The sequence below is a fragment of the Rattus norvegicus genome, chromosome 3 (assembly GCF_036323735.1).
Source record: "Rattus norvegicus strain BN/NHsdMcwi chromosome 3, GRCr8, whole genome shotgun sequence".
Taxonomy (NCBI): domain Eukaryota; kingdom Metazoa; phylum Chordata; class Mammalia; order Rodentia; family Muridae; genus Rattus; species Rattus norvegicus.
In genome coordinates this window covers 134,001,610-134,014,060 of record NC_086021.1, presented here as the reverse complement: position 1 = coordinate 134,014,060, position 12,451 = coordinate 134,001,610, and the positions used below count along the sequence as shown (strand labels likewise).

The following is a 12,451-nucleotide window of genomic DNA, read 5'->3' as shown; positions in this document are numbered from 1 at the left end:
ACCATTAATACACCTTCCAAAAAGTTTGGAAATCTCTATAGCAGGTGAATAAGTAAGGAACAGAGATTTTCTGACTTCATCTCAACAAGTTAGATGATGACACTCAGTGACAATCCTTTGAGCTCAAGCAGTTAGCACAGCACTCTGAGTCCATTCTCTGATTACCTCAGCCTAGAAAAGGCTGTGTCAGAATGGTCACAGGCTTGGTTTGAAAGTGGTGGTCTGCACCAAGGCTTGGGCTCTGTTTCCATCCAGTCATGTGAGTAAGTGAGGGGACACTGTTCTTCAGATTTGCCCATTCTTAAATATACAGTAACCACTTCAAATCCTAACAGTCTTGCTCAGTACACCACATTAATACTTTGTTTACCAAAAGATTCCAACCGTGTAGAGGCACGTTGGTTAGTCATCAGAACATGCCAGTCAGGAAAGGAAGGCTCATGAACTGTTTTTAAATTTCTGCTTATTTACTTATTTCTGTGTTACCGAATCTTGAATGTTTGGTGCCTTTCCAATCCGAAAGACCACTCTAACATGCAAAATGAGACTGCTTCCCCTGGGGAATGTAGTTTGTGTGCGGACTAATCCTTTTAACTTAAGCACAGGCTATTCCATGAATTAATTACTGGAATCCAATGAAAGTTTACAAAAGTTAGATCAACATTGGGGTTTTCTAAAAGCAAAACAAAAGAAAGAAAGAAAGAAAGAAAGGAAAAAAGAAGAAAAGTGAAGTTTTTTTCCTTAGTAACCAGCAGAAGGGAGGGGCGTGGCTTTAAAGTGAAGCTTGTTTTTCTCCACGTTGTCTGTGGGTAATGAGCTTCAAGGAGCTCAAAAAGACATTTAATTGATTGAATCAAGTTTGTTTCTGCCCTTGGCTTGCAACAACTGGAGTTGGCTGCTCTTTGGTAGACAGATTTACTTCCCAAAGCCAGGAAAAACAGACATACCAATCAGTTGCCAAACTCTCATACCCAAAGCTCATTCGAATGGTGTTAACATGGCGCACTGGGATGAGGACCTGGCTGGTTGGAGGTATCATGATGACTCTCTAGAGAATGAGCAGGGGCAGGGATGGTGTAGTCCCACAAAATCTGCCTGCCCTCATTGCTGCCTTGATTAGACAAACAATAACTATGTGAGAAATGAGGGTAAAGTCTGGGAGCTGTCTCCAGGCTTGGCAGTGAGTTTCTCTGGCCTGCCATTTCTTATGTTGGGTAGTTGACTCAGTGGGCATAGGGGAACTCTCCTCATCAAACCGGGAACCTCCAGGATCTCCCCAGATCTTCAGCTCAGAATCAAGGGAGCATCAAAGAAATAGCAAGTTCCTTTTGAGGCAGCTTTTCTGAGCTGTTGCCTAGAAGTTTGAAGGCTACCCTTGTGCTAGATGTGGTGTTTCCTTATGACACAGACAGTCAGTGAGGCCATTGTTTGGGAATAGGCCTGCATCAAATCATTAACTGGAAATTTTAAACTGGTCATAGATCATGAGGTCGAAAGGAAGGAATAGAAGTTGGAAGGAGCCTGGGTGAGAGAACGCTTCATCAGGCTAGCACTTCCCCAGGCTTTCATAATAACGCCAAAGTTTTTTCTTTAGATGCTTATAGGTGTCAGTTTAATTCATAACAACTAACTATAAATTAATTTATATAATTATAGAGATTTTATAGCAATTTGGTGTTTTATAGCCAGGCTGTCTATGTCTCTTTAATGGCAGGAAATGCACGGCGCTCCCTGAGCCAGAAATTTGTTTGGCTCGTGGTTCTCTTGACAGCAGTGACATCAGTCATGCCAGTTGTGGTGTTCAGATTTCTGAAGATGCATTTATACCCAAGCTTGAGTGATCAGGTATGTCCGAGACACCGTGAGTACTTGAAGGATGGTTGGTGGCCTTCATGAATGATGTCCTTCTTTGTCCAAACAGATGCACAGGAATGACTAAGGAAATTTTCATAGGTCCATGGCTTCATAACAGAGTAGATGATAATCTCCTCCACATGTTTCTTGAACATACTAGTCCTGAATGTCAGTGAAGAGGGGTATATTGGGCTATCGGTGGGTATGGAGTGATAGGTTAGAAGTACTTTTACCCCTGACTCACTGGAATCATTTTGAAGTATTATTTTAAGAGAAGGGCAAGCAACAGGGAAAGCCCGAACAGGTCATGTGAAGGGGTCTCACCATTTGGATAGAAATAGAGTATTGACTTTGGGAACTAAGTAAGACCTGTTACCTGCTAAGCAGGTTTTAAAAGCGCACAGCAGCATTCTGGTGGACTGGGAATACGGAGCCAGAAAGACACCAGAAAGAATATGGTGAAGAAAGAAGCCTGGACCAGACATTGGAGTAGATCTCAATGGCTCATAGGAAACGATACAACTAAAGCAGTGCTGGGCTAGGCTGAGGCTCAGGACACTGAAGAGGAGGAGAGGAAGACATACTTTATCATCCCACAAAGAAAGATGACATGTTTCTAGAGGGAGTGAGGCCAGACCAGTAAGGCCCAGAGGTCTGAGCTTCTCTTACTGTGATGTTTCTTACACTCTGGGGCAGAGTATGAAATAAGTCACAGAATCCTTTGTGTCTGTCCTTTTGTGTTGGTTCTGAGCTGAATCCAACCCATAAAAGCATGGGTAATCTGAAGTTGCCCATTTTTCTTGTGTTAAGGATGATTGTCATGTTTTTCTTAATGAGTACCCTCAGACCTGAAAATTAGAATTAATCACTTATGCAAAATCTCTGGTCATCTTCACTCCCTTTCCTAGGGAGATGGAAGGCACGTTGAAACCCACCCAAATGATATTTAGGCCTTAAATATTTTTTTGAGAATTATTCATGAGAGTTGATGGGTGCATTCACCCTGTCAGGTCTCAGGGACATTGTCAGGAATCTGTCCCTCTGGGTTGTTCTGTCCCCTTTTTGACAATGTTTCCTGAGCCTCTGAGGTAGGGGCTGTGTTGTAGATGTTCTTTAAAAGGCAACACCTTCATATTTGTAAATCACACACACACACACACACACACACACACGGGCATGTGTGTGCATGTCAAACCAGAATAAATGAAAACCCCAAAAGTCTCAGGACAAGTTGACCTTCCATAAGAGGAAGAAAATTCTGACTCTAATTTCTGAAAATTTTCTCCTAATCCAGTTAGTTATTAATGACACAGGATCCAGAAAACCTCTGAAAGGGAAAGAGAGGTGAAAGACTGAGTATTGGGACTATAGACATTCCATTTCTATACAAAACTATGCTTAAGACCCCAGGCTCTGTTCTCAACACTGTTACTGAAGAAAAGCAACCCCCTCCCCCAACTCACCATACAGCCCATGAAATTGAGTCAGTAGTGAATTTTATTGGACTATTTCTTGTTTACATGAGAATTTTTTGGTAGGGAAAAATTGATTAGTGCCTAGTGTCATCTTTGGGATGGAGAATTTTAGGACTTTAGGCTTAAAGCTTCCTTTTGGAGTAAAGGCAAAGATTTTCTTGTTGTAGATGTTCAATTAAGTAACACAAATGGCTTTTGTTTTACTCGGTGGCTGAGTGTCTGGGGTCTAATGTTTGGGTTCATGGTTGTGCTGTGGCTCTCTTCCTCCCCAGATCCGCCGGTGGCAGAAGGCTCAGAGAAAGGAAAGGCCCCTGCGAAGCCGAAGGCCTCAGACCCGCAGGTCAAGCTCCAGAAGATCCGGATACGCGTTTGCTCACCAAGAGGGATACGGAGAGCTCATCACATCTGGAAAAAATATGCGAGCTAAAAGTCCAGCCCCAACATCAGGGCTGGAAAAGATGCTTTATAGTAACACAAGCTGGATTGGAAATTTATGTAAGAAAACCACAGACGTGGTGAGCGGCTTTAGTCATGATAAGACAGTGAAACTGTGAGTCGAGAGGGAACTTGACCACAAGCCGTCTTTTCACCTCATCTGGGGCTGAGCTTAGGCTGCTCGGGGGCCAAGAGCAGGGCAGATCACATTGCTTAACTTAAATCCGTGGCCTCCAGCTGCCAACGCCTGTCAGATAGTGATGTTTTCTGCAGGATTCCTTGCCAGATGGGCACTGTCCAATCTGTGATTCTGTGGACCAAGGCCTCATGGGACAAGTACAGATTTTTATTAACTTAAACACCAATCCATACAAACTTTGAATCTTATTTATGGAAAAGAGACTTGTAAATTAGCATCTATGTTAGATGGTCCTTAGGTATGTAAAAGGGTACGTTCCAATGGTGTGTTTCAACCAAAAAACGCATGTCGACAGATATGCCATGTATGTGAAGAGCTACTTTTCCAAATGCAATTACAGAATTTAAAGCATGCAGTGTGGTGCTCTCAGATTGAGAGTCAGCCTTTCTCTAGACTTGAGCTCCCCTTTCCAGGACAACAACGCCTTCCATGCCCGAACAATGCATTAAAACGTCTGTCTGTTATACAAACAGGGGCAAAATAAAGCAACTGAATGTCCCTGGAGAGGGACTGCAAACACGGTCTGATTTATAGAGTGTTCAGACTGTTCCCCATGGGGACACAATCCCAGAGTGGCTCCTCTAACGTCCCTAATGTTTCAATGACTTGTGTGACAATGTCAGTAGCAATCTGCTGCACGCAGAACTGTCAGAGGGATAGAACACTGCCCTTTATTGACAGTGTTCCATGCAGCCCGTGGGCAAATGCTGCTGACAGATTCCATTTTAAAACTTGAGAATTAAAAGGAAGCGAGTCAATGGGCAGTCTCTACTGTTAAATAGTCCACTCAGGAGTAGACCATTGAGACTCAGTTCCTTTTAGCAACTAGCTGTCCTGTTTATGACTCAAACATACATCTAAATGCATAGATGCATAGATGAAGCTGATTTTTACAACAGACATTGCAGCCCAATTTGGGGATTGATAGGCGAGTCACTAGCATATTTCCTTTATAAGGTTCTGTGTTCAAATCGCTGCTGACGCCCACTTACCTCTGTGATGGGGAGGTGATGTGCCTTTCCCGAGACTCAGTTTCCTCCTCTACAAAATGAGGATGCACTACCTACCTCACATGGTTGATGACCATCAAGCACAAATATTCGAATCATTAGAAACATAGTTCTCACAAGTGCTGTAGAAGTTAGGGTTTAGCTAGCTCATCATCAGAGCCGCAGAGCAACTGGAGAGACATCAGGACCTGGGACACCCGTCGAGAGTGGGGCTGTCAAAGAAATGAGGCTGCTAAGAAGGATAGAAAGCGAATAAAACTGTAGCCTGGGGAATAGATTTATCCTCAAGGAGGTAAAGCAAACCAAATCGAAAACGGCAAACAAACACTCATGGTTTCCAAACATCAGCCTTTAGCACTCTAGCCTTCTTTCTCTGGTTCCCAGTCAATTGCTGATCAACCAAAACTACTTTCCACAAAGAGCTTTTAATCTTGTGCCATCTTGATAGATGATGTGCTGAGATGGTGTTAATAGGTCAGTGTCCCCTGCCCAGTTCCTTTTGATTTCTAAGCCTAATTTTTCCTAATATATAATCTGTAGGCAGTAGCCTAATACCTGAAGCCTTTACCCAGAGCAAATGCTTGTAGCTCTTCCTTTTTCTATACATATCTACCTAGGAAAAAAAGGTGAGATTTTCATGTCTAAAAATCAGCTTCAGTGTGCTTATGTTTTATAACAATTTTGAAAACTTTGAAAATTTCCAATAAATCTGTTGCCATCATTGGTGTTTGATGTTTTCTTTCTTTCTTATTGGGAGCTCACTGGGAAACGTTTGCTATAGTGTGCTAGCTCTCTTGCTTGAATATTCTCTCTCTCTCTCTCTCTCTCTCTCTCTCTCCCTCTCTCTCTCTCTCTCTCTCCCCCCCTCCCCCCATCTTCTCCTCCACTTACCCCTGTCCTTAATATGCCTGGGTAAAATATATGTCCTTTTTAGCACTGGAGTCAAGAATTAGATGAACCAATTGGATTCATGTGCAATACTAGAAACGGTCAATTTGGCAAGTTCAGTTCAAATTTTAAAAGGTCATTTATAAACAGATAGTTCGTGAGAATTGTGGGAGAAACATTTTATTAGTTTTATTTTGGTCTTAGGAAAACCAAACACACACAGCCTACTTTAAGATACTGAACTATAGGGGATCATTTTAAAGCTGAAGATGAAAGTCAGGGTGCTGGGTGAAGATGTGATTGTATATAAATGTATCAGATTATTTGGGAAATCTCCCTTTAAAAAAATATACTTAGAACTTGTGTTGCTAACTTTGATTTTGGAAACACCAGGAGGCTGAGTTTGAACTATTATAAGTGAGAGCAAATTGCATTACCCCAGAGTGGGTGTGCTATATTTGCTGCCCTCAAGGATTTATACCGAGGAAGGAAAGGAGAGAGAGAGAGAAGGTGAAGAGAGGGAAGGGGAGGAAAGGGGGGGGGGACAGGCATTGCTAGTTTTATGTTTCTTGAGATGGCTTGATTCTAAGCAAATATGATCAATGCTTCGAAAGAAAAGAAACCACAGGAGTAGAGACTTAAATAACAAAACATCTCCACATCCTGTGTGTGCTCAGGGAAAATCTGGAACAGAGCCGGGAATTCTGGCTTCCATATCAGCGTCTTGCTGCTGACACCTAAGGAGTTTGTATCTCCATTCATCATCTGGGAAGCTGGACAGATTGGACTCCAAGGTCTTTTCCCATTTGTCTGTTCTGTGACCCATCCTGGTCCTCTACACTGCTCCGTGCAGTTGGCTTTGATGGTTGGGAGCCTGAGGAAGAAAGGAGAAAGGGGGTAAGCAAGTGGAATCAAGCTGGATGATGCTCTTTTAAGGGCGGGACCTGTCTCCTGTACTATTTATGTTCATCTACAACAGTGCCTTTCTTGGCTCTTGACAGAGGTGCTGCCTCTATGGTGGTGTTTCTCCCAGATTTTGCTGGATACAAATCAATCTCTCTCTCTCTCTCTCTCTCTCTCTCTCTCTCTCTCTCTCTCTCTCTCTCTCCTTTCTTTGCTACCATTTTAATATCAAACATATACAGACCAGAAGGTCAGATCCTCCTGGTAAGTGAGAGGAAGGCCATTTAAAATATCACTGCCTTGCCTGGAGTCGGGTTGAAAACAGCACCTGAGGGACATTCTTCACGATCACAGAGCACTAAGGCAGTGTGCACATGCCTTCAGACATGTTGGTCCACAGAGCCAGTAGTGTCCAGCACACCTATGCTCAGGCTGTTTCTAGCAAACCGAGGTATGGTTTGATGAAGTGCTGAACTCCCTTTGATACTTCACAGAAAGGCCTGCTCTCCAGTCAGACACTAGATTGCACAGACAAGAGAGGCAAACATGTCTCAAGGTGGGGGCAAACTTTAGAATGAATCAGAAAGCCTTGCCTACTGTTTTACCCCAATCAATTGGATCACTTTGTATCTATCTAACCAGGGTCCCTAAGATTGGTTAAACTGGTCATAATTGTTGATTATGTCTTGGAATGATTTTTGTCTTCGTGACTAGAGGAGGAAGGGAGGATCCAGAAGCAGCGACTTGTGGCGTTCGGTGGGTTTTGCGGGCCGTGTGTTAGATAACCGTGAGGAGCTATGATTTCCAGTTTTGTACTAACATCTGGCTAGAGGTCTGCAGTTCACTCTACTGCGTCACATATAATTCCTCACCAGGAAATCACAGACTTTTGCAATTGTCGAAGCCAAGCCTTCTGCAGAACTGTCTGGTAGCCAGGGATACTTGGCCCTCGTATTTCCAAGTGCTCATTTCAACAGACTTGGAGGCTTGCTGGGCGAAACTCGAGGTTTACAGTTAAGATTTAACCAAGAAGGAGACTTATCTGCCCTGAAATTTCAAAACTCCCTGGGAGATCTATTCTGAAATCAATGTCGAATTGTAAACCCGCTTTGAGATGCATGCGTAAAATCCCAGAGTACAGAAACCGATGAGTTGGCCTGAAGTCTCTGGATATCTCAATTTGACCTCCATAAAGACAAGTTTAAATTTTTAATGAATTACAGCCCCAGAAATATACAGAAAAATCTTATTGGATCAGCATACAGGCTGACCCTTAGTTTGGAAATAAAGTAACCATCTGTCTGGTTGTTCTCAGTTTTGTCGCCTGTATGTCCTTATTCCCAGTGTTTTAGGCAAGCACTAATGGTGACATTTGGTGGCTGATGGTTTATTCTGGCTCCTGTTGTGGTCATCTCTGTATAGAAGGCAGCATTGTACAGATATTTAAACATAAGACAGAACACAAAACACTGACAGAAATTATACTGACTACATATAGAGCAGCCCCAGAAAGAATTTATTTAACCAAATGTTTATTAGAAAATTGAAATGTACATGATACAAACTGATGAAAGACGAAAGATCAAGATCAAAATGAAAGTCAAGCTCAATTGGAACAGTTAAATGTGCAGATGTGTAAAAAAAGAAGACTAAAAAAGAAGGCTTCCACAACGTTTTGATAAGGATTACTAATTAGAAGAGGAAATACAGGGTGCCCACCAAAGATGACCAATCAGACACAGTTTAGAGCCAGTTGAAAGTCTTTACTCCTGCCAGCAGGGACTACACTCAGTTTTTCGGGTCTTAAGTATGGCCCCAAGTGTCCAGAGCATGGGGTTTTGAAGGCAAAAACCACATCCTGGCATCTTTCTTGGTAGCTACAGGGAGTTTCACAGAAGCAAGAAGTCTAACAGAAAGTAAGATAAACAGTTGGAGGGGTTTCTGCACAAGCATGCAGTTTAACAGAAGCTAAGATAAGCTGTTGGCTGAGGGGGTTGGTTCCACACAGTTTAACAGAGGCTAACATAAATTAGCTGGGACATCTTGACCTCTTGGCTCCTAAAATAGAATTTGGTAATTTTCCATGGGATTTTCCATCAAGGAGATAGGATTCTAGTTAAATCTGAAATGGCCTCAGCAAGAATAGAAGATGGAGGAACCTCTCTCACGATACAAATGGAAATAAACTTTGAACATCAATACTTGACAGAACATAATTGGGAATTTAAAACAGCTCATATATAGTCAGATGTTAGCCTCACCACGCACACCCTTTTGGTTATAAATACATAGAAAACATCAAATAAGGCTTAATTACAGAGTAATTCTCTGTTGGAAGTAATCTTTTCCCTCACATGGGTCCCTGTCTATTTCCTAAAGTCTGCCCTTCCTCACTCCCACATAGATACACATACATAAAAGTTTAGAAGTTCAGATCCTCATATGAGAGAGAACACATGCTCTTCGTCTTTCTGAGCCTGGGTTACATCACTTAATATAATATTTCCAAATTCCATTCATTTTCCTGAAAATTGCATAATTTTATTTCTTATGGCAGAATAAAACATTCCACTGTGTCTAGGCGTGCCACGCTTTCATTATCCACTACTCTGTAGATGGACGTCCAGGGTCATTCCATTCCTTGCTGTTGTGAACAGAGCATCATAGACATGAAGGGACAAGTACCTATTTTTGCTTTCATGAGCTGAAATCTTTTGTGCTCCCAAATGAATTTTAAAATCATTTATTCTGTGTCCTTCAAAATGGAGTGTATATTTTGATGGAGACTACTTTGACTCTGTAGGTCATTTTTGCTAAGATGGCCATTCCCAAAGTATTGATTCTTCTAGTACAAGAGGATAGACTCTCTTCCCAACTTCTAGCAAATTCTTTAATTTCTTTCTTCAGTGTTTTTAAGTTTTCATTGTAGAAGTCATTCACTTCCTTGCTTAGGTTTATTCCAACATATTTTCTGAAGAAATTTACAGTGAGATTATTTCTCTGATCTCTTCCTCAGAAGAAACAATGCTTGCTATTGGTATATCGGGAGGCTATTGACTTCTTTTTTACATTCACGTTATAGTCTGCCATCTTGCTGAAAGTGTTTATCAGTTCTAGTTTTTTTTCCATTTTTTCTTTATTAACTTGAGTATTTCTTATTTACATTTTGAATGTTATTCCCTTTCCCGGTTTCCGGGCCAACATCCCCCTAACCCCTTCCCTTCCCCTTCTATATGGGCTTCCCCTCCCCATCCTCCCCCCATTACCGCCCTCCCCCCAACAATCACGTTCACTGGGGGTTCAGTCTTAGCAGGACCAAGGGCTTCCCCTTCCACTGGTGCTCTTACTAGGATATTCATTGCTACCTATGAGGTTAGAGTCCAGGGTCAGTCCATGTATAGTCTTTGGGTAGTGGCTTAGTCCCTGGAAGCTCTGGTTGCCTGGCATTGTTGTTCATATGGGGTCTCGAGCCCCTTCAAGCTCTTCCAGTCCTTTCTCTGACTCCTTCAACGGGGGTCCTATTCTCAGTTCAGTGGTTTGCTGCTGGCATTCGCCTCTGTATTTGCTGTATTCTGGCTGTGTCTCTCAGGAGCGATCTACATCCGGCTCCTGTCGGCCTGCACTTCTTTGCTTCATCTATCTTTTCTAATTGGGTGGCTGTATATGTATGGGCCACATGTGGGGAAGGTTCGGAATGGGTGTTCCTTCTGCCTCTGTTTTAATCTTTGCCTCCCTATTCCCTGCCAAGGGTATTTTTGTTCACCTTTTAAAGAAGGAGTGAAGCATTCACATTTTGATCATCCGTCTTGAGTTTCATTTGTTCTAGGCATCTAGGGTAATTCAAGCATTTGGGCTAATAGCCACTTATCAATGAGTGCATACCATGTGTGTTTTTCTGGGATTGGGTTACCTCACTCAGGATGATATTTTCCAGTTCCCTCCATTTGCCTATGATTTTCATAAAGTCATTGTTTTTAATAGCTGAGTAATATTCCATTGTGTAGATGTACCACATTTTCTGTATCCATTCCTCTGTTGAAAGGCATATGGGTTCTTTCCAGCTTCTGGCTATTATAAATAAGGCTGCTATGAACATAGTGGAGCACGTGACTTTGTTATATGTTGGGGCATCTTTTGGGTATATGCCCAAGAGAGGTATAGCTGGATCCTCAGGTAGTTCAATGTCCAATTTTCTGAGGAACCTCCAGACTGATTTCCAGAATGGTTGTACCAGTCTGCAATCCCACCAACAATGGGGGAGTGTTCCTCTTTCTCCACATCCTCGCCAGCATTTGCTGTCACCTGAGTTTTTGATCTTAGCCATTCTCACTGGTGTGAGGTGAAATCTCAGGGTTGTTTTGATTTGCATTTCCCTTATGACTAAAGATGCTGAACATTTCTTTAGGTGTTTCTCAGCCATTCGGCATTCTTCAGCTGTGAATTCTTTGTTTAGCTCTGAACCCCATTTTTAATAGGGTTATTTGTCTCCTGTGGTCTAACTTCTTGAGTTCTTTGTATATTTTGGATATAAGGCCTCTATCTGTTGTAGGATTGGTAAAGATCTTTTCCCAATCTGTTGGTTGCCGTTTTGTCCTAACCACAGTGTCCTTTGCCTTACAGAAGCTTTGCAGTTTTATGAGATCCCATTTGTCGATTCTTGATCTTAGAGCATAAGCCATTGGTGTTTTGTTCAGGAAATTTTCTCCAATGCCCATGTGTTTGAGATGTTTCCCCACTTTTTCTTCTACAGGGTGATAAGCATGGATCGATTTGCATTCTTCTACATGTTGACCTCCAGTTGAACCAGCACCATTTGCTGAAAATGCTATCTTTTTTCCATTTGATGGTTTTGGCTCCTTTGTCAAAAATCAAGTGCCCATAGGTGTGTGGGTTCATTTCTGGGTCTTCAATTTTATTCCATTGGTCTATCTGTCTGTCTCTGTACCAATACCATGCAGTTTTTATCACTATTGCTCTGTAATACTGCTTGAGTTCAGGGATAGTGATTCCCCCTGAAGTCCTTTTATTGTTGAGGATAGTTTTAGCTATCCTGGGTTTTTTGTTATTCCAGATGAATTTGCAAATTGTTCTGTCTAACTCTTTGAAGAATTGGATTGGTATTTTGATGGGGATTGCATTGAATCTGTAGATCGCTTTTGGTAAAATGGCCATTTTTACTATATTAATCCTGCCAATCCATGAGCATGGGAGATCTTTCCATCTTCTGAGGACTTCTTCAATTTCTTTCTTCAGAGGCTTGAAGTTGTTATTGTACAGATAAGGTGTACAGTGATGCCCTCCCTGCTTCTGCCTATGAGAAAAGACAGTAAGTCTTACTTTTATTGACTCCCTGTAATGTCTAAAGTAGTCTCTCTGTTGGAATAGTTCCTAACCTGGAAAATGTTCTAGTCTTTCTTGGAGATTCCAGCATGGTTTGGGAGGAAGTTCCTTAAGGATAACAAACAATGGAAATAAGAGAAACCAAGGAAAAAGATGGTGGTTGAAGAATAGTTTCCAAATCCAAGGAAACTGGAATTTAAATAGGAAACAGTATCGTGTGTGATCCCCAATGTTTTTGGAATAAAAGAGTTCACATAAAGATGCCATCAACAAAACAAAACATGCTTTGGCATTTAGGACAAGAGGAAGAGATTGAGGATGATGGGAAGTTTTTGTTTTTAATTGAT

The 12,451-nt window shown here is 41.9% G+C and overlaps 1 protein-coding gene across 12 annotated transcripts in view; it reads left to right on the top strand.

Moving 5' to 3' along the window:
- Window positions 1-5,694, top strand: part of Atp8b4 (ATPase phospholipid transporting 8B4 (putative)) — a 204,028-nt gene extending 198,334 nt beyond the window's left edge. For all 12 annotated transcript variants that reach the window (XM_039106842.2, XM_063285310.1, XM_039106844.2 and 9 more), the window contains 2 exons: window positions 1,715-1,845; window positions 3,602-5,694. In XM_039106842.2, the coding sequence (XP_038962770.1) occupies window positions 1,715-1,845; window positions 3,602-3,883 (413 nt within the window). In that variant the 3' untranslated portion in view covers window positions 3,884-5,694. The remainder of the gene's footprint in view (window positions 1-1,714; window positions 1,846-3,601) is intronic.
- Window positions 5,695-12,451: the final 6,757 nt, after the last annotated feature.